General features: G+C 38.3%; 2 protein-coding genes across 2 annotated transcripts in view; one reads left to right on the top strand and one right to left on the bottom strand.

The window, feature by feature from the left end:
* Nucleotides 1–15,623, top strand: part of LOC123310437 — a 35,647-nt gene extending 20,024 nt beyond the window's left edge. Inside the window, exon 3 of the mRNA XM_044893904.1 lies at nt 15,366–15,623. Within this exon, the coding sequence (XP_044749839.1) occupies nt 15,366–15,623 (258 nt within the window). The remainder of the gene's footprint in view (nt 1–15,365) is intronic.
* Nucleotides 1,404–4,810, bottom strand: LOC123309067. The gene is made up of 4 exons (XM_044891924.1): nt 3,996–4,810; nt 2,896–3,387; nt 2,584–2,652; nt 1,404–1,974 (listed from the first exon to the last, which is right to left on the bottom strand). The coding sequence occupies exons 1-4, from the start codon at nt 4,597–4,599 to the stop codon at nt 1,793–1,795; spliced, it is 1,347 nt and encodes a 448-aa protein (XP_044747859.1). The 5' UTR covers nt 4,600–4,810; the 3' UTR covers nt 1,404–1,792.
* Nucleotides 15,624–25,252: the final 9,629 nt, after the last annotated feature.

The following is a 25,252-nucleotide window of genomic DNA, read 5'->3' on the forward strand; positions in this document are numbered from 1 at the left end:
TCTGGATGTTCCATTACTATCCTAGGATATGTAGTGCATAGAATTTGTTCCGAAGATTCTGAAAAACCAAACAGTCGATGATTCAATAGAGAATTGCACTCTAGAGAGCTCTTCGAAGTCAACTCGAAAATGAAAAGTGGAAAAACAAAAAAAATTATTTTCTACTAAACTGGGCCAGATAGGGAAAATTTTGGTATGAAAATATATGTTTTCGAACACGCTGAATCTATTGCGGGCAATTTCGAGAGCCTATCTCCATTCGTTTCGATTTTCATCTTGGAAATGGCATTTTTTCAAAAATTGCAAATTTCACTTGAGAATCCGTCAAGACCGAACGGTTGTGCCCAGATGGATGAAATTCTCGGATTTATTACTAGAAGAGTTGCTCTTTCAGAAAATGTATCACATTTTCATCCACGGTATGTTTTATCGAGAGAAAAATTACTCGAACGGTGACTATCGAAAAATTGTTGTTTAAAACTGAATAATAAATACACTCTCGTTCCTAGGATCAAACGCAATAAATTCGAATGACCCCGAACTTCCCCTCATCCATACCCTTCGACGTATTTTTCAAACTTAACCCATCGGGTGATATCTCCGGGAGATTCTGCAGGAATTAGCGATAACGTGCGAAAGCTTTGCAAACAACGTCACTTTCTTATTGTTCTTCAGTAAAATGCGAAACTTCAAAGTTGCAATTTGGTGATTTTACCCACACTTCCAGTCGTTGAACTTTCATTTCCTGTTCCAACCCTCGGTAGGGTAGAAAATGAAGCCTATCCCTTCCGATCCTGCAAAGGAGCGGGAATGAAAGGAAGGGAAGTCGAATGGCAGTGAAGTGTCCTGTTGACGAGTTGGCACAGTCCCTACCTCACTCGTAAAACTTGTACAGATTCCGTGTCCCTTCGGGGAAAATCCTCAGTGGTTTCCGATACCGACATCGATTTCCTGATTTTTCCCCTGCTGAAAGACGGAATCAATGGTGGGAAGGTTGGGACTACCTGCCAAAAACGTACTGGGCGATGATGAAACGTCATCAAGGGAAAAATAAGTGGAATGGAGACTTCATGGAAGTTTTAGTGTACGTTTAACGGAAATCTAGTACTCCTAGAAGTTTTTTATCATCAATTTTCGAGAGGAAGTTTTTGTTGTGTATGGTTCAAGCATACTTGATGTCGAATGTGATAAAATGTCAATTTTTGACATCAAGTATTTATATTTTCCAAATTTTGATTTTAAATTAATTTCCTAAGGGGCAATTTTGAATAAAATTGCTTTAAATGTCTTTAAGATAGTTTTTCCTATAGTATATTCGGATAGGATTGAAAAATACTGTCATATTGATGGAGTACATGAAACACGCTGTATATAAAAGAAACTTATTGACTTATTACATCTATTTATAAAATAATATTCTCTATCGCTATGAAAACTAAAATATTTTTAATATGAACAAATCAACACAATATAACGAGCGTTCGAAACATTTATGCATCAAGTAGGCTATGGAATGACGAGGTTAGTTATTTTTTTATATACGTTTTTCTGGAAAATTATGTACTTCTATATCTCAGATTGTATAACTTCAATGCCATCGATATTATGTCAATAAGGCGGTACGTTTAAGCGCATAGAACATCTTCGAAATTCCCCAGCCTACTCGACGTTTTTTTTTGTTCGAAATGATCTGTTTAGCATCTAAAATATAACGAGGATTGTATCCAAGCTGGTTGGAAATAGCTACAGGTTATGCTACTTCTTTGTACGAAACGACGAACTAGACAAATCATCATTTGTAACGTCCCGCTGTGCAAGGAGCATAAACCTTGGTCCCGCAAGCGAATGCGAACACCCCGTGTATTTCTTCCTTGTTCAGACGATAAGGGCCCAGGTGGATGGCCACGACCTGATGGGAGCCGTATACTGGAAGCTGAGTTTGTTGGAATTGCAGAGAATTTGTACATCCAGTGACTAGAAAAGAGAAAAAACCCCCTTACATTCGCAAAGGAAAAAGTGAAAAGATATGGAAATGTTGAATCTGACATCCAAATGTCAAATCTGACACCCAAATGTCAAATCTGACACCTTAATGTCAAATTTGACACTTGAATGTCAAATTTGACACTTGAATGTCAAATCTGACAGCCGAATCTCGTATGCCAAATACAATTGAAAAATCTCCTGATAATTCCTGTTTTTGGATGCATTATTCAATTTATTCAATTTCGAATTGAAGAATAACTTCACAAGGAGAAAATCAACAATTTTACAACTTTGAACTAGCGTAATTCGAATTTCAGAACTGTACTTGGAATTTTAAGCTGGCTCAGATGAATTTTGTTTTTTTATAACAAGTAGGCTTCTGTCAGCATTTGTATAGGGCTGTATTTGACTCAATCGTCATATAAAATTTATGTGAAGTACTGTCATGTCGATTTTAAAAGAACATCCTTTATCATCATCGGTAGATCAATGATACTTGGAATACGAGATGCAAAATATATTTCAACCTTTTTTTCAAAATAAACTTTTTCTTCATATATCATTTTTTTTTGTCGAAAAGACTGCTTTAATACTTACCGAACGTCGCATGAAGAAACGGCGTAGTTTGATTCGTCGCGTGTATGACCATGAAGCAACCGCCAGGCACTGCAAAAAAAAGTTATCGAAAAAAGTCGACGAAAAAAAGTTAACGAAAAAAAGTTATCGAAAAAAGTTAACGAAAAAAGTTGTCGAAAAAGAGTAAACAAAAAAGAAGTTACCAGAAAAAATCCCAGAAGAATAAGTTAACGAAAAATAGTTATCGAAAAAAGTTAACGAAAAAAAGTTGTCGAGAAAAAAAAGTTGGCGAAAAAAAGTTGTAAAAAATGTTTCCAGTGTAGAAACCCTCACCTCTGAAGAAAGGGATACTGCCGCTCGGCTCTACGATACCGCAAAGCGCCCTGGAAGAGCTGAGGTTCCTGAAGGGCAGCTGACCACCTCCACCCCCAAGATTCCTGTTGATGTTGAAGATGTGCGGACTACTACCTGAGGGTGCCTGAAGATGAGGACGGTTCATCGACGGATTGTTCCCCGGCTGTATCGGAGGGATGCTTGGTTGCAAGATGTCGCCGAAGCAACGCAAACTCTGCTGTCCTGCCAGACTCCTCTTCATGGCAAGGGGGATCGGCGGTACGCTAAGGGATGGTTTGGGGTCCTGGTTCTTGGGCATGTGGCCATTGGGGGCCATATCTACCAGCTGTTCGTCGTTGGGGAGGTCTGGTAGGATTCTGCTCCGGGATGCCTCGAAGGCGTTTACGATCTGCTTGAGGTCTTTCTCCATCCTCGCCAAGGAGACTATTATGTTGCTGCTGTTGTGGTGGTCGTGGATCTCTTCTGTGAAATCAACTGATCGAGAGGAGTTATGGTTAGGTTTATGGAAAATAAGATCAGGAGAGCATTGATGTGAAGTCAGGAAAGCTTTGGTTTCTGAATTTACTTCTAATCTATCCTGAAATTTTCGAGGCCATCTGGCGTACAACGACTTAAGTTTTCTCATTTATATGGCTATTCAAAAGTAGATTTCTGGCTATATTTCTTCTCTGCCATCAAATCGTTCTGCAACCACTCCAATTTGAAGTCTGATGCTGACTGAGAAGAGATTGAAATACGTCTGGATTAAGCAAGGATAGCAAGTACTGGTAAATAATTTGCAGTTAAACAGTTAAACGCTTTGAGAGACAACTAAATCAATCAGACTGGCACTGCACATTTATAATTCTATTGTGTAGATCTTGGGAGAACCAGAGAAGTGTTGGGAAACCCTAGCAAAGATGGTTTTGTTGGCATCAGACAAGCAACTGGTACAAACATGGTCATCGATAAGTCCAGAATCGACAGTTTTAAGGAGAAAGAAAAGACCTACATCCTTCAGTCTGCAGTGGACGAAATGGGTCGCGAAGAAGAAGAAAACTTTTTCAAAGTATGTAAAAATCGGTGTACCAAACACTCACCAGTTTGTTGACTGGACGCCGGAGCGGAGTCGATCACAACCTCAACGGCCATCTTCTCATGATCGTCATCATCGGAATCGAAATCTTCAGCATCGTTAGTGTCTGAGCCGAAGATCAAGTTAAAATCTGGCAAGCTTTCAGGAGAACACTTCTTCTCGATGGTGAGGTCCAACATCTGCTGCGCTGAAGACGGTGGAGGTCCAACCAGACCCTTCAACGAATAGTGCAACTGCGCAGAAGAACCTCCCAAATCCGACCTCTTATCCGATAAGTTGAAGAAGGACAATGACGGAGAAGATTTGGCGTTGTCATTCGTCGATTTCAAATCTTCGAAGGTCGGGAAGACCTTGTCCAAACCTTCCAGGAGCAGGAGTCTGGAGATGGCCAACGGGCTTCCCTTGTATGTGGTCTCCTTCAGCATGCAACCCATCCTGACCTTCCTGGACTTGCAACGGTAGGTCACCCTCCTCGAGGACATGAACTTGCTGATGTACTCCCTTCTGCTCTTGCAGGACACCTTGAAGATCTTGAAATTTTCCCCGTGACGTACGTGTCGCTCCTGGATCACCACTATGGATGGCACTTTCCTACCTCCCGGTCTCATCTTGACGTGCGGAAATTGACAGGTGAACTGCTGGCGGTTCGTGTGCCTGGCCGGTACTTATAGACTGAGGCCAGGGGGGCTTCTTGTTATTGTTAACGATATAACGCTGGCGATAAGGTTGAATGGATTGAGTCATTCGATGGTCGATAAGTTGGTTAATTCGAAAATATTGCCATCGAAGACGGTTCTTCCAGAAATCCGAGACAATGGATGTTTATGGTATTTTTATTGCTTCGCAAGCTAGTTGTTTGAAAATAGCGCAGACATAATAAGTTTTGGGTGCGCGACTGTGACAGCGCGTGTTTTATGATACTAAAGGGATAAGGATAAACAGAACTCAATGAATTCATTGAAATGAATTTCCAGGAATAATATATGTGTCAGTTGGGATAAGAAAGTAACATATTTTCGAGCTGCTATTCACATTTGATCGTTGTACAATGATTATTGATTCATTTAATCTTATTATGAGAAGCCGGGAAAATCTTCAGAGCGACGTAAGGTACAGGGTGTCCCCAATTCGGTGCTCTCTGAGAATAAAACAAGGCTGCGTGTTAGCGCCTTTACTGTTCAATATTTTCGCCATAGCTGTCTCCGGTCTCGCTAATTGCTGACATGAGTATGCCTGTCAGAGGTGTTGGAATGAGATTCAGATTTGATGGAAGCCTATTTAACCTGAAGCGCCTCAGAGCAAAAACCCGTTCAAAGTTTATCACGGAACTTCAATATGCAGACGACTGCGCACTTATCGCTAGCAGCCCAGATGATCTACAGATAATGCTGGACACCTATAAACATATATACCAAAACTTTAGGCCTTAAACTCGATGTCCACAAAACCAAAATTCTGGTGAGTTCGCCAGAACAGACACAGAAATACACAACCGTATCAATTCAGCATCACGGGCATTCTGGAAGCTAAAGGTTAGAGTGTTCAAAAATCACGACCTCAATCTGAAGACCAAGACAGCTGTTTACAAAGCAGTCGTCCTCCCAACGCTTCTTTACGGAAGCGAAAGCTGGACGCTCTACAGGCGACATATTAAACAGCTTGAACTAACGCAACGTCAAGTGTCGAGTGTCGAGTGTCGAGTGTCAAGTGTCGAGTGTCGAGTGTCAAGTGTCGAGTGTCGAGTGTCAAGTGTCGAGTATCAAGTGTCAAGTGTCGAGTGTCAAGTGTCGAGTGTCGAGTGTCGAGTGTCAAGTGTCGAGTGTCTAGTGTCGAGTGTCGAGTGTCAAGTGTCGAGTGTCAAGTGTCGAGTGTCAAGTGTCGAGTGTCAAGTGTCGAGTGTCAAGTGTCAAGTGTCGAGTGTCAAGTGTCGAGTGTCAAGTGTCAAGTGTCGAGTGTCGAGTGTCAAGTGTCGAGTGTCTAGTGTCGAGTGTCGAGTGTCAAGTGTCAAGTGTCGAGTGTCTAGTGTCGAGTGTCGAGTGTCAAGTGTCGAGTGTCGAGTGTCGAGTGTCAAGTGTCGAGTGTCAAGTGTCAAGTGTCGAGTGTCAAGTGTCGAGTGTCAAGTGTCGAGTGTCGAGTGTCAAGTGTCGAGTGTCAAGTGTCGAGTGTCCAGTGTCGAGTGTCAAGTGTCAAGTGTCGAGTGTGTGGCGTGTGTGTGTGGGGTGTGTGGGTGGAGTGTGTATGTGGGTTGAGTGTGTGTGTGCGTGTGTGTGTGTGTGGTGTGCGTGTGTGGTAGCTGTTTACAAAGCAGTGGTCCTCCCAACGCTTCTTTACGGAAGCGAAAGCTGGACGCCCTACAGGCGACATATTAAACTGCTTCAACTAACGCAACGTCAAGTGTCGAGTGTCGAGTGTCAAGTGTCGAGTGTCAAGTGTCGAGTGTCGAGTGTCAAGTGTCGTGTGTCGAGTGTCGAGTGTCAAGTGTCAAGTGTCGAGTGTCAAGTCTAGAGTGTCGAGTGTGTGGCGTGTGTGTGTGGGGTGTGTGGGTGGAGTGTGTGTGTGGGTGGAGTGTGTGTGTGGGTTGAGTGTGTGTGTGTGTGTGTGTGGTAGCTGTTTACAAAGCAGTGGTCCTCCCAACGCTTCTTTACAGAAGCGAAAGCTGGACGCCCTACAGGCGACATATTAAACAGCTTGAACAAACGCAACAAGACACAAGACACAAGACTCCCCAAAATAGCTCTGTATGGCGAATTGACAGAGGGAGCTCGGAAACCAGGAGTCCAGTAGAAAGCGGTTTAAGGATTAATCCCTAAATTCAATTAATGCCAATTATAACTGGAACAACTAGCGTTAGACAGATCACAGTGGAGGTCTTTGGTCCACAGTTATAATGGAGACTCGAGAAGAATACAGCGGCGGCCAGATCTGGTTGGTGACTATCCATGCCTGGAGTGTGGAAGGATCTGTAGGTCACGGTTGGGTTTCTGAAATTTCAGATCGCGTGAAACGCCGAAAAGAAATAACAAGATTCCTTTCGGCGGAAAACATCAGGCCGAAGTTCCAACGCCGGGATATTTCGGATCGTTTCCAGGCTTTTCAATTGGAATTTCGTTAATTAACTGGCAGATATGAGGGATAATCGGAAACGCTTGGGCCCCGACTGAACCGTAATCTAATTTCTAACGGACAGGTACTGAATTTGGGTCAGAAAGGATTAATCGAACATCCCCTATCTGTGAATGCGGGGTTTGCAGCAGCACTGCCCAATGGTTAACTTGTTAAGCCTCCCATTTTAATTGATTGTGCCGCATCAGATGGATCCTCGTTCAAATCGAGCTTGATTAATGCCGAAATTGCCGATGTCCTGGAAGTATTACACGACTGTCTACCATATTGGATCTGCACTGTCGGAGTTTATGCATAAATAAAAAAACTGCGAAGAATTAGGCGTCGACAAGACAGGAAGAATTCTTGTCTTGACGTTTTCTGGATATATTAAATCTTGTCCAGACTCAAGAAATCTCAAGATCTTGAAATTTCTTGATTATCCAGCGACACCGTAGCTACATGGTGATTCCTCGGCAAACTTTTCATTGCGTTTCGTGATAACACCACAATCTGGTGGTTCCCCGATATTTATTTGCTTTCTGAGGAACTCAAAATGACGGCGCACAGTTGCACTCTTTTGCCAGTTCAGTTGAGTGAGGTTATTATTACCAAGAAAATATAGAAAGAAGGCTCAATAGGAGATCGAAAATACTCGGCACACAAGCGTGCATTGGCTATCATACAATCAGGCAGTGCAATTTGAATAATAACAACGTTTTGACAAACAAGTTGTAGTTATTTCAAATTATCTTCTTTTTAACTTAACTTATTACTATTGTCTATTGATACGCCACTACCAACGGACTCAGTTCTGTCAATTGAACTTGATTTTGACACCTTCTACGTCATCACCCTTCCAATCTGCTTGGAACTTAATTGCAACTTCTTTATACAGGGTGTTCCTAAATTGAACGTACAAACGAAAAGGGGGGATTCCTTAAGTGAGTTTAAGAAAAACAAGTCCCATAAACATGGGGTCGCAAACGTTTCGTTTTCGAGATACAGAGTGTTGAAGTTTGAATTTTTTTCAAGTTTTTTTCTCATAGTATCTACACTTCACAAGATATTCAACTGAAATTTGGCATAGATATTACATTTTAGAGTTCTCACCACGTGATATGGCAATTTCGATAGAAGATCTACAGGGTGATATTTTTTCTGGAACACTGCCACCTGTTCTTCTGCAGAACTTTTTTTTGGTGAGCAACTGTTGATTTGAAAAAATGTAAAAAGAAGCTTTGTTCTTATACTAAACTTTTCCGTCTCTTGTAGTTTTATCGTATCTACCAACGATTACAAATTGGCCTTCCTATCATAGTTACGAGAATTTCGAGAGAATCGTTCAAATTTTTTTTCTCGAAATAGTTGGTAGATACGACAAAACTACAAGAGACCGAAAAGTTCAGTATAAGAACAAAGCTTCTTTTTACATTTCTTCAAATTAACAGTTGCTCACCAAAAAAAAGTTCTGCAGAAGAACAGGTCGCAGTGTTCCAGAAAAAATATCACCCTGTAGATCTTCTATCGAAATTGCCATGTCACGTGGAGAGAACTCTAAAATGTAATATCTATGCCAAATTTCAGTTGAATATCTTGTGAAGTGTAGATACTCTGAGAAAAAAACTTGAAAAAAATTCAAACTTCAACACTCTGTATCTCGAAAACGAAACGTTTGCGACCCCATGTTTATGGGACTTTTTTTTCTTAAACTCACTTAAGGAATCTCCCCTTTTCGTTTGTACGTTCAATTTAGGAACACCCTGTATACCTACTCTTGATTATCATAAAGTTATTACTATAAGTTACATTGACTCTTCAGTGAACAGAACGTCTGCTGGTTCCGATTTTGAATATTCACTAACAAGCAATGGAGAGAAACTAAAGCAACTTCGAGTAATGCTTCGAGTAATAAATCTGAATCTGAAACCGCAGCTGCTAAAGCTGCAGCTGCAGGGAAAAAGCTGCATTCACCAATGCAAGATAGTGGTAGGTACTAGTGGCAATACTGACAGAAAGAAATTCTGTTATTCTTCTGAAATACAGGTGGACACAAGTACCAACGGCGAAAATACTAAATAAGTCAAAATTATACCATGTTTTCATGAACATAAAAAAGTGCATGAATGTAAAAATTGCAAATCCAGATTCCAATTGGATTTTCAACAAGATTATCATATTAATTATTTTCAGTTTGCATTTTTCTAGCAGAAAATCTTTTTCACCAATAAACACGGTTAGCGTATTCATGGTTAGACCAGATATTTAAAGATTTCTTGTATTGACATAAAATTTCTTGACTTGTGTTGAAATTCTCGAAATCTTCTTAACCGTCCAAGTTTCATTGTTCAAATTCAGATCGAGATGAAAATTTTTCGAGGTCATAACCTGAAAATTACGTCCCAGTGTCCTGAAAGAACAGGAGATCTTCATCTGAGGAAACACCAACGCCTAACCGAATACTTCCAAGGCTCATTCCGACCGTTAGGGTCGCGTTATTGGAACTTCATATTGGGAATCGGAAAATGCGCAATATTCTAGGAGACCGCGACCCGTGGAAATTCCACAATATATACGGAAAATACACGTGCGCGTTTCCGCGGGCGTTTCGATCCACAAGACAGGCCGTGCATAGTTTTCCACTCTTTTTAACAACCTTCGGTCGGGTTATCGCAAATCCGAAATGCGGATAGGGCGTTTCTGGCTTTTTCGCTTAAACTCGGTTAGCGCGACAAGTTTGTTCCATTTGGATCGTCGGCGAGGGGTTGAAAGGGTGGTAAATGTAGATTTTTCATCGATCGGTCGCGTTGGGGGGATCAAGATGAAGTATACCGGTTGTTTGGGATGATGAACCTTGAAACAGGCATGAAAAACAAATTGTAGAACGAAAATTCCGCATAATTGTAGCGCCAATAATTGGCGAGTTGGTCATGAACAAGCGTAGGAAATCCCAGAGAGGTTGAGAACTTTTGAACACAACTCTAGACCGGTTGCGTGATCATTGTCCCTCATCAGTGCAGTGTAGCGTTCAAATATTTCAACCGGAGGATGGGGTCTTAAGCGAAACCGGCTCAACTCTTTTAGAATATGTATCATATTTAAATCTACGGTGATTTTTCTGGTATATACGCGTGTTGAATGTTGAACTTCAAAAAGTTGCCATAAAGATGAGGCCAGTTGAAAAATCGTCAAGATAGAGCTCGATGAAATTTCGAGATTTATATCTAGAAGAGTTGCTCTTTGAAAACTTGAGAGAAGTGTCCTTCGTATGTGAAAAATTGAACTGCAAGCTTCAAAAAAGGTAAATTTTTCATTGAAGATGATGACCGATCGGAAAGGCCAGTTTCTGTGTCAGTCCCCGAAAATATCGATGCAGTTATGACATGATTTTATCAGACCGTCGAATTGGGCTAAATGAATTTGGACATGAGAAAAATTGCTGCAAAATGGATCCCCAAATGTTTGAATCTTGACCAAAAGCGTGCAAGGGTAGAAGCATCGCGTTCGATCTGTGCTCGATTTGAAAACGATGTAGACTTCTTAAGCCGAATTGTTACTATGGATGAGACTTGGGTACATTTCTACGATCCAGAAACAAAGCAACAATAGATGGAATGGCGACACTCTGGTTCTCAAAGACCGAAGAAGTTTCGTGTCCAAACATCTGCTGGAAAATTTCTTGCTTCAATTTTTTGGGATTGCCATGGAGTAATCATGATTGATTTTTTGGATAAGAATGGAACAATAACCGGAGATTACTATTCCACATCACTGACCACTCTACGGGAGAACACTAAAGAGAAAAGACGCGGAAAGCTATCCAAAGGTGTTTTGTTTTTGCAGGTCAACGCCCCTGTACACAAATCTCATGTTGCCATGCAAAAATTCGTGATTTAGGGTTTGAATTACTAGAACACCCCCCTTAACACCAGATTTGGCTTCATCCGACTATCATCTCTTTCCACAAAAAAGTTTAAAAGGTCGTGAATTTTCTTCCAACGAGGAGGTAATGAAAGCTGTGGAGGCCTGGTTTGCAGAGCAAGAAGAAAAACTTTTTTTTGATGGTGTAGAGACGTTGCAGGTTCGCTGTAATAAATGTATCCAATTAAGAGGAGAATATGTCGAGTAATAAAATATTTTGACATTGAAATTTTGTTCGGTTCCATAGTAGGCTAACAGCGGGTTTCATAAAACTTTGATTGTCCGATCAAAGATTTGACAGTCACTCGATTTATAATACGAAATCACTGAAACATTTTCATTTCTCAATATATTGAAGAAGTAGAAATTGAAAATTATTGAATGGACGTATGAACATCATAATTTGATGCGAATAGGATATTCTGAATAATCATGACTGAATTATCGATTGAAACAAATTGACGTCTATTCGTCAATCAAGCGTTGATTCCCCGATCAAGCTTTATGAAACAGGGGGTTAAGAATTTTTCAATATATCCTCGTAGCCTAGTTTTGATACCAATCGACCCTTCTCGAGTTCTTCCCGTCTCAATCATCCCGATTTACGAGCGATAACTTTGACCTCAGAGCCGTCGTAAAGTCTATGATCGCCACTCGACAATCCCCAGCGGATCTAATCTAACACTCGTCGGCAATAAAAAATTAGTTGCAACGCCTCCTTTACAAATAGTCCGTGAAATGAGAATAAAAATAAAATTCCCGGTGTCCCCTAGGAATAGGTGTTAACGTAGGAATCCGAGTGTCCTCAGGATTTCCAGAATAGAAAGTCGACGACAGTTCGGTGTCGCGCGAGGGAGTTAGGACGCGTTTCCTAGCTCTTATTGACGTTTGACAGATCCGAGGACGCTCGGAATAATCATTTGAATTAATGTCGGACACACGATTTGGGTCGTTGTACGAACATCTGTTTTAGTGCGTCGTTTTGGCTACGTCGGGATATAGATAGTAGTAGTGTCATATTTTTGGACGTATACGATACCTGAGTGACGACAAGTTGCGTTTTGTTGGAGAATTTAAGACGGTTGAGCGGGAATTTGACTTGTACAAGGTGGAACCAAGTAAATATCTTTGAAACGAGTAAAATGACTCATAACCCATATGATGTCATGTTTTTTGTGACCATTTTATTTCCGGTTTCATCGGAAATACCCTCAACTTTTCAATTTGGATGGGACACTCTGTATAAAGGGTGAGTCTTTGACTCGTACAAATATTTTAACAGTTGATTCTTGAGGTCAGAAGAAACATTTTTTTCCTTTACCATTTTTTACGAATCGGTTCGGTTTAAAAGATACAGGGTGTTGAAAAACCATTAAAAAAAATTATTTTCAGTTCTCTCTCCCAAACGGTTTTACCGCATGAAATGGATTTCGGAATGTAGTTTTTACTTTATTTGATGAATCTTATTCGAACACAAGATATCACCCACGTCTTCCAGTTTTCTCATGATGACCCTTACGTACCATGATAATACCAAAATTCGAACCCTCTTGAAACTGAATTGGACGCTGTCAAATGAATATTTGAACGTTTTGTAAAATAAAAGTATAATTCATATTTTCTCGTATAATGTGACATTTTCGAGCAATTTGTTGTTCAAAAATCGAAAAGGAACTGTGAAATTTGAAAAATTGGGTACTTTGGCTGAATACAACTCTGTTTAAAAGATCCACTGATGTATCTGTGATGGTGTCACAGATTTAGCTTGTTATTCTGAAGGCAAATTTGTTTTTCTAGGGGTACCACAGCTCATTAAAAAAACCTAAATTTGCTATATCTTCTTATCAGGGCCAAATCAGAGAAATGGTATAGGAAAAATGTATTTCTTGTGACTTCAAGAATCTTCTGTTGAAATATTTGTTTGAGTCACAAGCTCTCCCTGTTTTTTTCCCAATTTCTAATTCGTACATACTCAGGTCAGCGCCTTGCATTTGAAGAATAGGAAAATTTATTAACCATGTGAATAAAAACGTAAACTGTTTTTTCTTAAGATTACTCAAGGAATCTCCTCTTTTCGTTTGGTGGTTCAATTGAGGAATAACCTGTATATCGTAATTTTGTGTGGATTGCCTCCTTTTCAGAAAAAGTTACTAGCAGATTAAATAATGTTTTTTGTAAGGTTTTTGAGTTCTCTATAATTGGAGTTACTAGAAACGTCTTCCTCTTTGCTCCAAACCCTTCTCAGATTTTCTTCTAACATATTCAAAATCCTCATTTAAAATCAGTAGATCATCGTCGATTTGATGAACGTCGACATGACAATTTACGTAGAAAATGGTACAGCAGAAGCTTCAATTTACGTCTATTAAACGCAGAATATTGACCTTCAAATCTCAATAGTGATTTCTTTCTCGACTTTTTGAATTACTTTCACTTTCCTATGTACAAATTCCAAATAAGAGGGTCTTTTTAATTTTACAGGGTTAAATTAACATCTCAGATGCGTTATGCGCCATTGCACATGCCTGGAAAGTTATACAAATACCTTCCTATTAGTTTCAAAGATATTTATTTGGTTCCATTGTGTACCCCAACCGTATATACTAATTTAACAGTAGATTCCAGTGGTTGAACGACTTTTTCAGCTGAATTATTCCTTTCTAAGTCAGCTGGATTCCAATGAATACATTCTCGACTTAATATATATATCTATTAGATTTAAATCGGGAGATCTTGGAGGCCAGTGTGAAGTCTTCCAATCCGAACTAAAACACTCAGTATGGACCAAACCGACGAAGTAGAAGACGAGGTGACCTTCCTCCTCCGTCTGAAACCAGCCCCCACTCCTCCCATAAGAAAAAAAGACAGGAACCTCGATTCCCCGACCAGGAAATGGGACATAGTGATCGAGCACCACAGTTCCGACATCGAATCGACGAGCAGCCGTCACAGTTCTCCCGTGTTCGGTAGACGGATCCACCACGGCCGTAATGACGGCCAGAACTTGTCCCCGTTGATGGACCGTCGATGCGGGGCGAACGAGGTTTACGTGAACTACGGCGCGCCGCCGCTGCCTCCCAGATGGCAGCCTTCGGCGCCGCCCCCTGAAGATGACGCGAATTCGTACGCGAAACGCGGGAACGATGAATGGTCTGGAAATTATACGCAGTTCGGTTCTAGATACGTTGGACGGCCGGAGGAAAACTATTTCAATTTTCCTCAGACGAATTGGATTGGTTCAGGGTATCCTGTATATACTGAAGGTAATTTGAGAATACAGGGTGGCATGAGACTAGAAAAACGAAGTATGGTTTTGTTTTGTGATCAGGATGTTAATTTTTATCTGAAAATTGTTTGGATTCAATCGATATCAATGAAATACGATTTTGGATGTGCTATTTTTATTTGCAATTCATAAAAATCCACAAAAATTTAAAATTATGGACAAAAAAATACTTAGAACTTTGAATATCACACAAATGTACGCGATGTGGATTTTTGAATCTTACAAATATTTTTTGCCCTGTATGGTGATATGTTATACGTCAAAGGTGTTATTTCTGTGCAATACATTGTTTTGAATTGAAAAAATTAGTTATTGGGATTAATACAATATACCATCAAAGCATACATACTTCAGTTCTTTACATATTATTTACAAAATTCTCAGAACAACAATTAGAAAAAACCTTGCAGAGGTATACAAGACCTGTATGTTAGCTCGTCAGTATAGCTTTTTTATGATTTCTTTATGATATGGTCTCTTCATCACACAATATAAGTACAAATTGATTAATGAATGAACAAAATCCTCATAAAACTTTGACTGTCCAATGAACAATATGACAGTCACTTGATTTCCAAAACTAAATCAAAAAAACCTTCGCATTTCTGAATATATTGAAGGACTAGAACTTGAAAATCATTGAATGGACGTATAAAGGTCTTAATCGCTTCTAAATGAACCCTTCATTGAAGGGATGCTTTTTTCATACAACAATTTACGTAGATGAACAGTTCTCAATTGACTTTGTAAAATTTGTTTCTGCAAATGGCCCTTATAACCTATATTAGGGTCTTAGTAACACATTTGAAACACAGATGGCACTCCCATCGCTTTACTCGCTTCGTTTCCCCTCATTCAATTCTATGATCCTTGTATGCAATATGCAATCAGTGGGGACCAGTTCTGTCAATGGAATTCGCTTCAAATGACAGATGACACTCAAAATTTCTGAGAACATAGAAGACAATTATGTCGAACGACAAATAGATCGGCTGCGGGTTCTTCCTCGATTGTCTCACAAATCATCCAGTATTCCGCCAGCACACTGACGACCTGTTTTTCTAGCAACGCACCCTGCAAACTTCATCCCGCAGCCGGCACTGGAAGTTCAGCATCGGCCGAATTCTTCGACGTATCTCGACGTGGGCGAAACTCCGAACTATCCTTCGAGGAATCCGTTTTCGAAGGACCAGAATCCTTCGGGTAAGCCCCCGTTCTCTCCCCCGCCCCAGCAAAAATTCGCCAGACCCCCCAAGCCCCTGCCGAGGAGTTCGCTTCCCAGGGATGTCCAAGACGGTGACGATAGAGGAAGGGATAGAGTAACGGTCAGTCTGGGCTTGACTTCCTGCTTCAGCTTGAACGTTTAATCTGCAGCGTTTCCGCCGTAACACACTTGTTTTTTGATGAATGTATTACTAAGCTTGGAAATTTTGTTGTCGTACTAATATTTGCTAGATTTTCACGGCCCACTAGGTCATACAAATCGGAATAGCGTTAGGGAGAAGCGAAAAAGTTACAATAAATAGGAGGCCTCATTTTATATAACAAAGTTTGTATTATTTTTTCGTGTAAGCGGCAACGTTGCAACATTGATAGTATTTAGTCAAATAGATCAGAAGCGTAAACCCTAGTACTCAAATTATCAGAACAATCCTATGATCCATTCTCCGCAAACGTCCAATAGGCCACGGGAGACCCTGTATACCCATAATGGGGAATTCTCCTCAATTTGGGTTATCACAGCATATGCAAGTTTAAACTGAGTAATTATGAGTTTCATTCATGAATTTTTCAAATGCACAGCGGAAACTATTCAAAATCATTCTTCAAATATGAGGTTTTAAAATTTAAATCGCTTCGTTTCTAGTGTACGATTTGGCAACAGCGCCTGCTAGAAAATAAAAAGAACAATGGCTTGTTTATAAAATAACAGCTGTTGATTTACAGCTATCATAAGGCGCGTACTCACTGGCAAGCCTCAACAGCAACCGGCCATAAAAATCCCATAAAATTTGACGACCTTCCTCGTTCGTCGCAGACTTCATAGACAGCCATCTTTGTCTATCTCATCTTTCATTCTTTTATTATCAACGCATATTTCAGTCGATGTTGCCAACTTGTGCAATAGAAACGAAACGCTTTAAATTTTAAATACCCATTTTTATTTTTCATTTTTAAGTACTTAAAATATTTTTTTTTGGGAAACGGTTGAAATGGTTATTTCAAAATGTGACGTTTCGAAGATATTTCCTAAAAAATACCTCATTTTCGTCAGAAGGAGTATTCCCTGTTGATCAGAACAGATCAGAAGCGTAAACTGTAGTACTCAAATTATCCTAAGAATCCTGTGTTCCGTTCTGCGTAAACGTCTAATAGGCCACTTACTGCGTGACACCCTGTATACCCTTAATTGAATTGAAGTAGAGTGCTTCGGAAATAGTCTTTTTAATATGTTCCTCATAGACATAAAATGTATTGATGTATTAAACTTTCATCGAAGATCCCCATATTTTCAATATGTTTCCTACCCATATATGTAGGTTTTTTTCTCCAGAGATAATTTTGTCATTGAAAAGCACTTGGGAAATTGTTGTAGTTCAATGAGAATTAATCCACTTTTCTTTCGTATGAAAAGTAATATATTCCACCAGTTCAATCGAGATGTTTGTAGCACTCAATACGAGTAAATTCTATAAACTATTATCTTGTATTGTGAATCTTATATATCTTGATACTCCTGAAGATTTCATACCTTTGGTGCAGAAAAATGGGGGATTCGATTTGGATTTTAAAGTTGTAATAATGAGAAGTTTCCAAACGACTAATATATTTTGGACTTTACAATCACTACCGAATGTTATCTTGATCGATTTGGACGAAAAAATTTCTCTTGATGGATATCTACGAGAAATGTTCACACGTAGATTCTTAAAGCACAAAGTGAAATATATATTTGTCTCCGATGTCCTTCCTGCAGACCTTACAAGAACCATTCAGAAATTCTACATAAACGAGGCATTTTTAGTGGAAAAATCAACAGGAACAATTTCGACCTACTTTCCTTTCAGACTCAAGGATATAAAGAAATTGGACCCCAACCTGGTAACGATTGGAAATTGTAGGGAATTAAATTCGGAAAAAACACTGACAAACCGATCACTTTCTCCGAAAGTTGAAACTGATGGATGGACAGTTCACGCCCTTAGTATGAACATGAATGATTACTTCGAATATCAGTTGATTGAAATGATGGTTCAACATTTAAAGATGAGATCTATTTACAGCACATATTCCTATATCTACAAGTTGAGGTTTGCGGATTTCGCTTTCAATAATGAGTTCGATCTTTTATATAGCCAACAACAAATTAGACACACTCTAGTTACCGACTGTACCGCACCATTCATATACGATTCAGTCTTTTTCCATGTTAAAACGCCTGATGTGAATCCTCTTAGGATATACCCTTTGAAAATTTTCACATTGTCGGTTTGGATCCTCCTTCTGGTGTCTATATTTTTCGTATCGCTGTCAATAGCCAAATTTGGACGTTCAAAAATCAACTCGATAGTGGTAAATAATTTTTTCACTATTCTGTTTCTGATAATGGAACAATCCAAGAAGCTCCCGATGAAGAGATGTTCTGGCATCATCTTGATGTATTTAACGATTTTTTTCTCGTTTATGATCAATTCATTTTATAAGGGTAAACTTTATGACCACCTTGTTGGTGTTGAACCCAACACAGTAAAACTTACGAACGAAGAGATCCTGAGGAATCGCATGATCTGTTTTTCCAACGATGTACCACATTCAATATCTTCAATCCTACCGAAAAATAGATGGATTAGATCTAATGATTCTGAAATATGCGCTGATTTGGCAGTAAGACAAGATTTAGCATCACTCATACCCGAAAGACTTGTAAAAATGAATCGGTCCAGTTTTATGCTGCAGAGAATCAAACCTTCTTTTTTCAGTGTTCGACTGTCTTTGTATTTTCCCAGAGGACATCCCTTGTTACATCCTATAAATAAGGTGTTCGTCCATTTTTTCGAACATGGAATTGTTGATAGAATGTACTCGAAGTACGATAAGGAAAAAGAAGTTAAGATGAATGTTGGCAGAAAAAAACTTGACATGAAACGTTTCACTGCTCCTATGGCTCTATGGTTTATTGGTGTTTTTGCAGCTTTCATTGCTTTTATTTATGAGAAATATGCCGGAAGAATCAGGATTGATGTTTCTTATAAAAAAAGGCTGGCTTCATTTTAGAATATATTCACTTTCATTAGTCCAGAGGTGTACCAAGATAGATCTTCATAATGACATCGAGTTATGCCTGGATTACTCTGATAATTTTTGTGTTTTATGTGGTGAGAGAATTAAACAAAAATTTTCCCAAGATCAGTTGTTTTTCATTTTCCTGCTGTTGGAAAATAATAGATGAGTCGGTGACCGGCGCATACGCCATTTCCACTAGTTTTCTCAAGAGATATCCAGTTTTCTACCTTTTAGTTTTTTGGTATTATTTTTTTGGTATCTATAAGATATCGGTTATATATATAGTAAGTATTTGACTTATACATGTATATTTCAACAGTAAATTCTTGAGTCCAAAGAAAACACTCTTTTTATACCATTTTTTCGGTTAGTTTTCTTCAGGAGTGTTGCTGTGCCTCATCTCCAAGATGTAGATGGAAAATCAGTTTTCCTAGAACATAATCCCAAACTATCTCTCTCCCTTCAAGAATCGGGAATGGGGAATTCTCCTCAATTTGGGTTATCACAGCATATGCAAGTTTAAACTGAATAATTATGAGTTTCATTCATGATTTTTTCAAGTGCACTGCGGAAACTAGTCAAAATCATTCTTCAAATATGGGGTTTTAAAATTTAAATCGCTTCGTTTCTAGTTTGCGATTTTGCAACAGCGCCTACTAGAAAATAAAAGGAACAATGGCTTGTTTATAAAATAACAGCTGTTGATTTACAGCTATCATAAGGCACGTACTCACTGGCGAGCCTAAACAGCAACCGGCCATAAAAATCCCATAAAATTTTACGACCTTCCTCGTTCGTCGCAGACTTCATAGACAGCCATCTTTGTCTATCTCATCAAGATAGTTTATTTGTTGTCCTTTATTATCAACGCATATTTCAGTCGATGTTGCCATCTTGAGCAATAGAAACGAAACGCTTTAAATTTTAAATAGCCATTTTTATTTTTCATTTTTAAGTACTTGAAATATTTTTGTATGGAAAACGGTTGAAATGGCTATTTCAAAATGTGACGTTTCAAAGATATTTCATCAAAAATAAACCATTTTCGTCAGAAGGAGTATTCCCTATTGTTTTAATCTCACCAGAAGAATAAGAAACTATTTCATCAGGTTGTTGTGAAAACTGCTTTTAATCTGAAATTCAGAGACGAAGCGACATCATTGTAATGTTCTGATCAGAACAGACTGGCTGTTATTCCCAACTATTATCTCTGTTCTTCCTTGTCCTATTTCATTACGAGGCATCAGGTGGGATACTGCGGTTGGAGATATTAGCGTCGTGTATTTGAGTGTTTTCATCTTCCTGGTTGATAACCACCATAAAATCTATCTTTGATTTTGTTCATTTCCCAAAATGAATCTTTGTGATCCCAGCAGTGAAAAAAAAAACTTCTCCCAGTGGATATTTAAGATTATTATACAGGGTGTCCCAAATTCGAGTGCCTATTAGACGTTTCTGGAGAACTGGGCATTTAAAATCTGAAAATTGGTATTATGATATTGTTCGAAATCCTCTACTAATCTTAGATATTTCTCCAATTTTTTCGTTTTTGATATGATTGAGTATTCAATACTGAGTGCATTTCTGTTAAAATCATTGTATACGCGTATTCAGTATTATGTTTGTTATTCCTATTCTAAATATCTTAAGCACAACGGGTTTTCACATTTTCGGAGTCGAAGAATATGGGTATATCGTACATTTCCTGAATTTTGAAAAACTTGCCACAGGGTGTTCTAAATGTTGTGTCAAAAGTTGGTATCATGATTTGCTCATAACTTTCGATTTTCAAATGATAACCCAATTTTTTTATGATTGCGTTGGATTCTGTGAATAAAAATAGTGGTAGTGTTCCCACACATTAATGCTCCTAAAATGAATAATTCCTCAGTTATTTAGGATTTTCTGAATTTATGTTGTTCGTAGAGTACAATTCATAAAATCTGTTTCATATCAATAATAATAAGAAAGTGGGTAGGAAGAAATTTGAGATGAACCACTTTACAGCACCTATAATAATGTGGTTGATTGGTGTTTTAGCAGCATCCCTAGCTTTCATTCATGAAAAATTTGTCAGCAGACTCCGAATCGAAATTTTTTTTGGAAAAAGGCAAATTTAAAGTCAAATTGCATTCACTTATGTGCCTCTTTCTTTGGTTATTCTGAGCGACATTCTTCAATGGCCTTTACGGTCAGAAAAACTATTGAAACTATAGAATTCATACCTGGAATGACGCCCATGTACTCAGTGATATCGAAAAACAGATGTTACATTCTACACACATTTTTCATGTGAAATGTAGATTTTTTCCGTCCGCCACTTCAGTGATAAAGTGTTAAATTTCATTGTTTTAAATAAAAATCCCATGTTATTTTTACATATTCCAGTCCCATATTTTTTTCTTGTTCATATTATATAATATACGTCTTGTGTCTGATTGTTCTTTCAATTAAAAAACCCAAATATTAGTTCCGTCAAGTTGGCTCATCATTTTAATTGATAATATGATAATGAACATAGACTTCCGTAGACCAAGATTAAGACAGCACTCCGCACTTGTGAACCTCAGTTTTAACCAATTATCCTACCTAATTTTACCACTTCTGGGAACACGATTTCCTTGCTGGCGTGCAAACACGTTCGAATCAGAAACTAGAGTGGTGGATAAGAGTGCCGTTTCCCCTATCCTGCTGACTAAACATGACATAACATGCTGAACCCGGAATAGAGAGTCCTGAATGAGATATCACTAACCTCATCATCCCTATTCAAAATTTAGGGGTTGGGGCGCTTCAGTTTTTCAACTGAAACAATTCGGTTCTGCCGACCTACAGAGCCGCCGTGTTATTTTCAATGGCTCACTCTAAATTTATAAACATCCAATTGGGGTTGAAACTTTTTTTCTGTAATAAATACTGCTTATTTTCAATGGGTAGTTTCATGCCCATAATTGTTCCAATTTCCCTCGTTCACGCGGTCATTTGAAAGCACTCAAAAAAGTCTGCAATACATCAATTAGCCCTAATTCATTCGAGTCAATTTACAGTAACATTCTGAAATGAAAAAATAACAGTTATTTTTTCAATAATTTCCTCGAGTTCGATCAGAATGTTGTCCGCACAAAAGTGGAACAAATCTATCGAAATATTGTTGTGTATAATGAATCTCATACATCTTGATACTGACGAAGATTTTCTTCCTCTGGTCCATGAAAATAGGGGTTTCGACTTGGACGTTCGAGTTTTCGTCATAGATACTTTCTACAAGAGAGAGGACCCATGGGAATTCGATCTGGTTCCAAATGTGGTTTTGCTCGATTTAGATAGTGGGCTTTCCATACACGAGTACCTGTTGGAGATGTTTGGGAATAGAAGATTTCCACATGGTGTCAAATATATTTTTGTTTCCGATGTAATCCCGACAAATCTGACTAAAACCATCCAGAAATTCTACATAAACGAAGCGTTTTTCGTTGAGAAATCAACGGGAACAATTTCGACCTATTTTCCATTCAGACTTAAGGATATAAGGAAGTTAGACCTCAGAATGGTAACTCTTGGAACTTGTGAACAACTTAATTCTGAAAAAACACTGACAAACCGATCAATTCCTTCGAAGATTGAAACAGAAGGTTGGACCGTTCACCTCTACAATATGAATTACACGGAAAGCTTCGAAAATGAATTGATTGAAATAGCGGTCCAGCATTTGAAGATGCGATCAACGCAGACTACGCACTCACTGGTGAGTGGGCATGCTTACTACAGAGACTTAACCACACAACATGAATTCGATATAATTTATAGTCTACAACAAATCGAAAATGTTTATTTTGCTGAGTTTACATCTCCCTTCATCTACGATACTGTGTCGTTTAATGTGAAAACACCCAACGTTACCCCACTAAGGATATATCCTATAAAAATTTTCACAATGTCACTTTGGATCCTCCTTCTACTGTCGATATTTTTTATATCTATACTGATAACAATTCATTTATCGGAAGTTTCTAAATTTAGTCTCCTTCACAATTTTTTCGGTTTATGTTCTTTAATATTGGAACAATCTGAGAATATTTCCAGGAAGCGTTGGTCTGGAATCATCCTGATGTATTTAACAATTTTCTTCACTTTCATGATGAATGCAGTCTATAAGGGAAATCTTTATAACGTCCTCATCGGCGTGGAGTCCAATACTATCCAACTCACAAACGAAGACGTTTTGAGGGACTACTTCTTTTGTGTTTCCAATGACATACCCTACCGCACTATTTATACCCTACCGCAAACTAAATGGTTCAGATATCTGAGCTCTGAAATTTGCGCTGATGCAACGGTAAATAGATCAGATGTGGCAATCCTAATGCCCGACAGAATTCTAAAAATGGACATGGCCAAGTACATGCTGCAAAAAATCCACCCTCCGTTCTACAGTACTAGAATCTCCTTGATTTTTCCCAGATCACACCCCTTGTTTCATAGGGTAAATGAGGTATTGAGCCATTTGTTCGAACATGGAATAGTTGAGAGAATGTACTCGAGATACGATAGAAAAACAGAAGAAATTGCCAAAGTTGGTAGAAAGAAACTAAAATTGAAAGACTTTGCTGCACCTATAATAATGTGGTTGATTGGTGTTTTAGCAGCATCCGCTGCTTTTATTCATGAACAATGTTTCAGGAGACTCCGAATCGATATTTTTTATAGAAAAAATCTAATTTAAATTCGGACTATATTAACTGATGTGCACTTTTTTTGGTAGTTTCGAATTTCACCAAGACATCTCCACACGATAACAAAGAAATTTTGCAACTAGTCTTTTCCGAGAATGATCCATAGATTGCCTGATCTTCTTCTTCTTCCACATGTCGTAGGTCTTAGGCCTGTGTTTTCCAACATTCAGTTTTCTTCAGATATTGAAGACCACGATTCTATTCATCTCTTTGTAGGTCTTCCTAAGAGATTGATATCCAAAAATAATGAAATAATGATTTAATTAAATTAAATTGTATAAACAAGTTTATAATATGTAGGAATATTGTTATGGTTCAAATATTTCCAAATCAAATTTAGTTTGTTCTTCCAATGAGTGTGAGATTTTTGTTGAATGAATAGTTAGTAATATTATTTGGAGTTAGAAGTTGCGATTTTGTTGATTGAAATAACAAGTTAATGCAATAAAATAAAAACGGATCGTAACAATTGGCGCCCAACTTGGGACACAAACTCAGCACCCTGAGATTGAGAGTCTCATGCTCTGTCACTAGTCGAATTTATTGTTGTGATTGTTGCATTTTAAAAGTTCTTAAAATTTCTCCTTTAATAACTAAAGTATCTCGATCTTACTATTAAAATCTTCGTTCTTCCGTTCTTCATTCTCTTCTGTGTGATATTGTCTCCATCTCAAGATTTCCTTCCATCAAACAACAATTTCTTCTCGTATTCAATTTTTTTTCTCAATTCGAAATCTCCCATCTATCTAAGCAAATGTATCAATATTATAAGCATCTATGATACTTCAAATAATCCTTTTTGACACTAACTTCATTCTAAATGTTACAATTTCCCAAAAATCAGTGAACAGACTAACAGCGGGTTTCATAAAACTTTGATTGTCCAAACAACGATTTGACAGTCACTCGATCTCGAAAACGAAATAACTGAAACCTTTTCATTTCTGAATATATTGAAGAAGTAGCAATTGAGAATGATTTAATGGACGAATGAACATCATAATTTGATGCGAGAATGATATTCTGAATGATCATGACTGAATCATCGATTGAAAACCAATTGACGTCTATTCGTCAATCAAGCGTTGATTCTCCGATCAAGCTTTATGAAATCAGGGGTAACTAAACTAGATTTTATTATATAACTGATAGACGTCTTTGAAATTCCAAACTGAAATAATAGGCTTGTTCGTAGAATGGTTCACAACGGTTGTGAACTGTTCAGAGCAAGCGCAAATGGATTTTCGCTACCCTAAAATGGAATTGCGCTTGCTCTGTACAGTTCACAACCGTTGTGAACCACTCTACGAACAAAGCTATTATTTTGAATTATACCATAATTTGTACCACTCAATTTGTATTACACATGGCAATCAAACAATAATTTTATTAAAAAAAAAACAACTGGACCATAACAATATATATTAAAATGTTGTTGACACTGTTTCCTTCTGCAAATTGAAAACCTAGTATTCAATAAAGTCTTTCAAATCTATTGTATCCCATATAGGTGTTGTCAAATAACCCTCACCTTTGTCTAACTGGCCATTGGTCTATGAATAATTTCAACTATTGTGGATACGGCTAATATCCAGTAAGTAGTTTCATACCCATGTACCTAAACTTCTTTTCTTTAATACCGTCAATCGAAAGCACTCAGAAATACTGCCATTATACCTAATTCTCCCGAATCGACTCGATGAAAAAAAACACACGATTTTTCTTCATTTCCTCTACGTCGGTCGGTATGTTGGCGGCACTGAAGTCGAACAAATCTATCGACATATTGTTTTGTATAATGAACCTTATGTATCTTGATACTGACGAAGATTTTCTTCCATTGGTCCATAAAAATGGAGGTTTTGACTTGGACGTCCGAGTTTTTGTCATGGATAACTTCAACAAGGAGGAAAAAGCTTCGTGGAAATTCGATCT

Source organism: Coccinella septempunctata, chromosome 3 (genome assembly GCF_907165205.1).
Source record: "Coccinella septempunctata chromosome 3, icCocSept1.1, whole genome shotgun sequence".
In the NCBI taxonomy this organism is placed as follows: domain Eukaryota; kingdom Metazoa; phylum Arthropoda; class Insecta; order Coleoptera; family Coccinellidae; genus Coccinella; species Coccinella septempunctata.

What these genes read in the sequence shown, in the direction of transcription:
- LOC123309067 (XM_044891924.1), bottom strand. Translation starts at nt 4,599, where the DNA reads ATGAGACCGGGAGGTAGGAAAGTGCCATCCATAGTGGTGATCCAGGAG. An exon ending in GGCGTCCAGTCAACAAACTG is followed by an intron (nt 3,388 to 3,995) that starts GTGAGTGTTTGG and finishes CTCGATCAGTTG; the next exon opens with ATTTCACAGAAGAGATCCAC. An exon ending in GTTTCTTCATGCGACGTTCG is followed by an intron (nt 1,975 to 2,583) that starts GTAAGTATTAAA and finishes TCTCTTTTCTAG; the next exon opens with TCACTGGATGTACAAATTCT.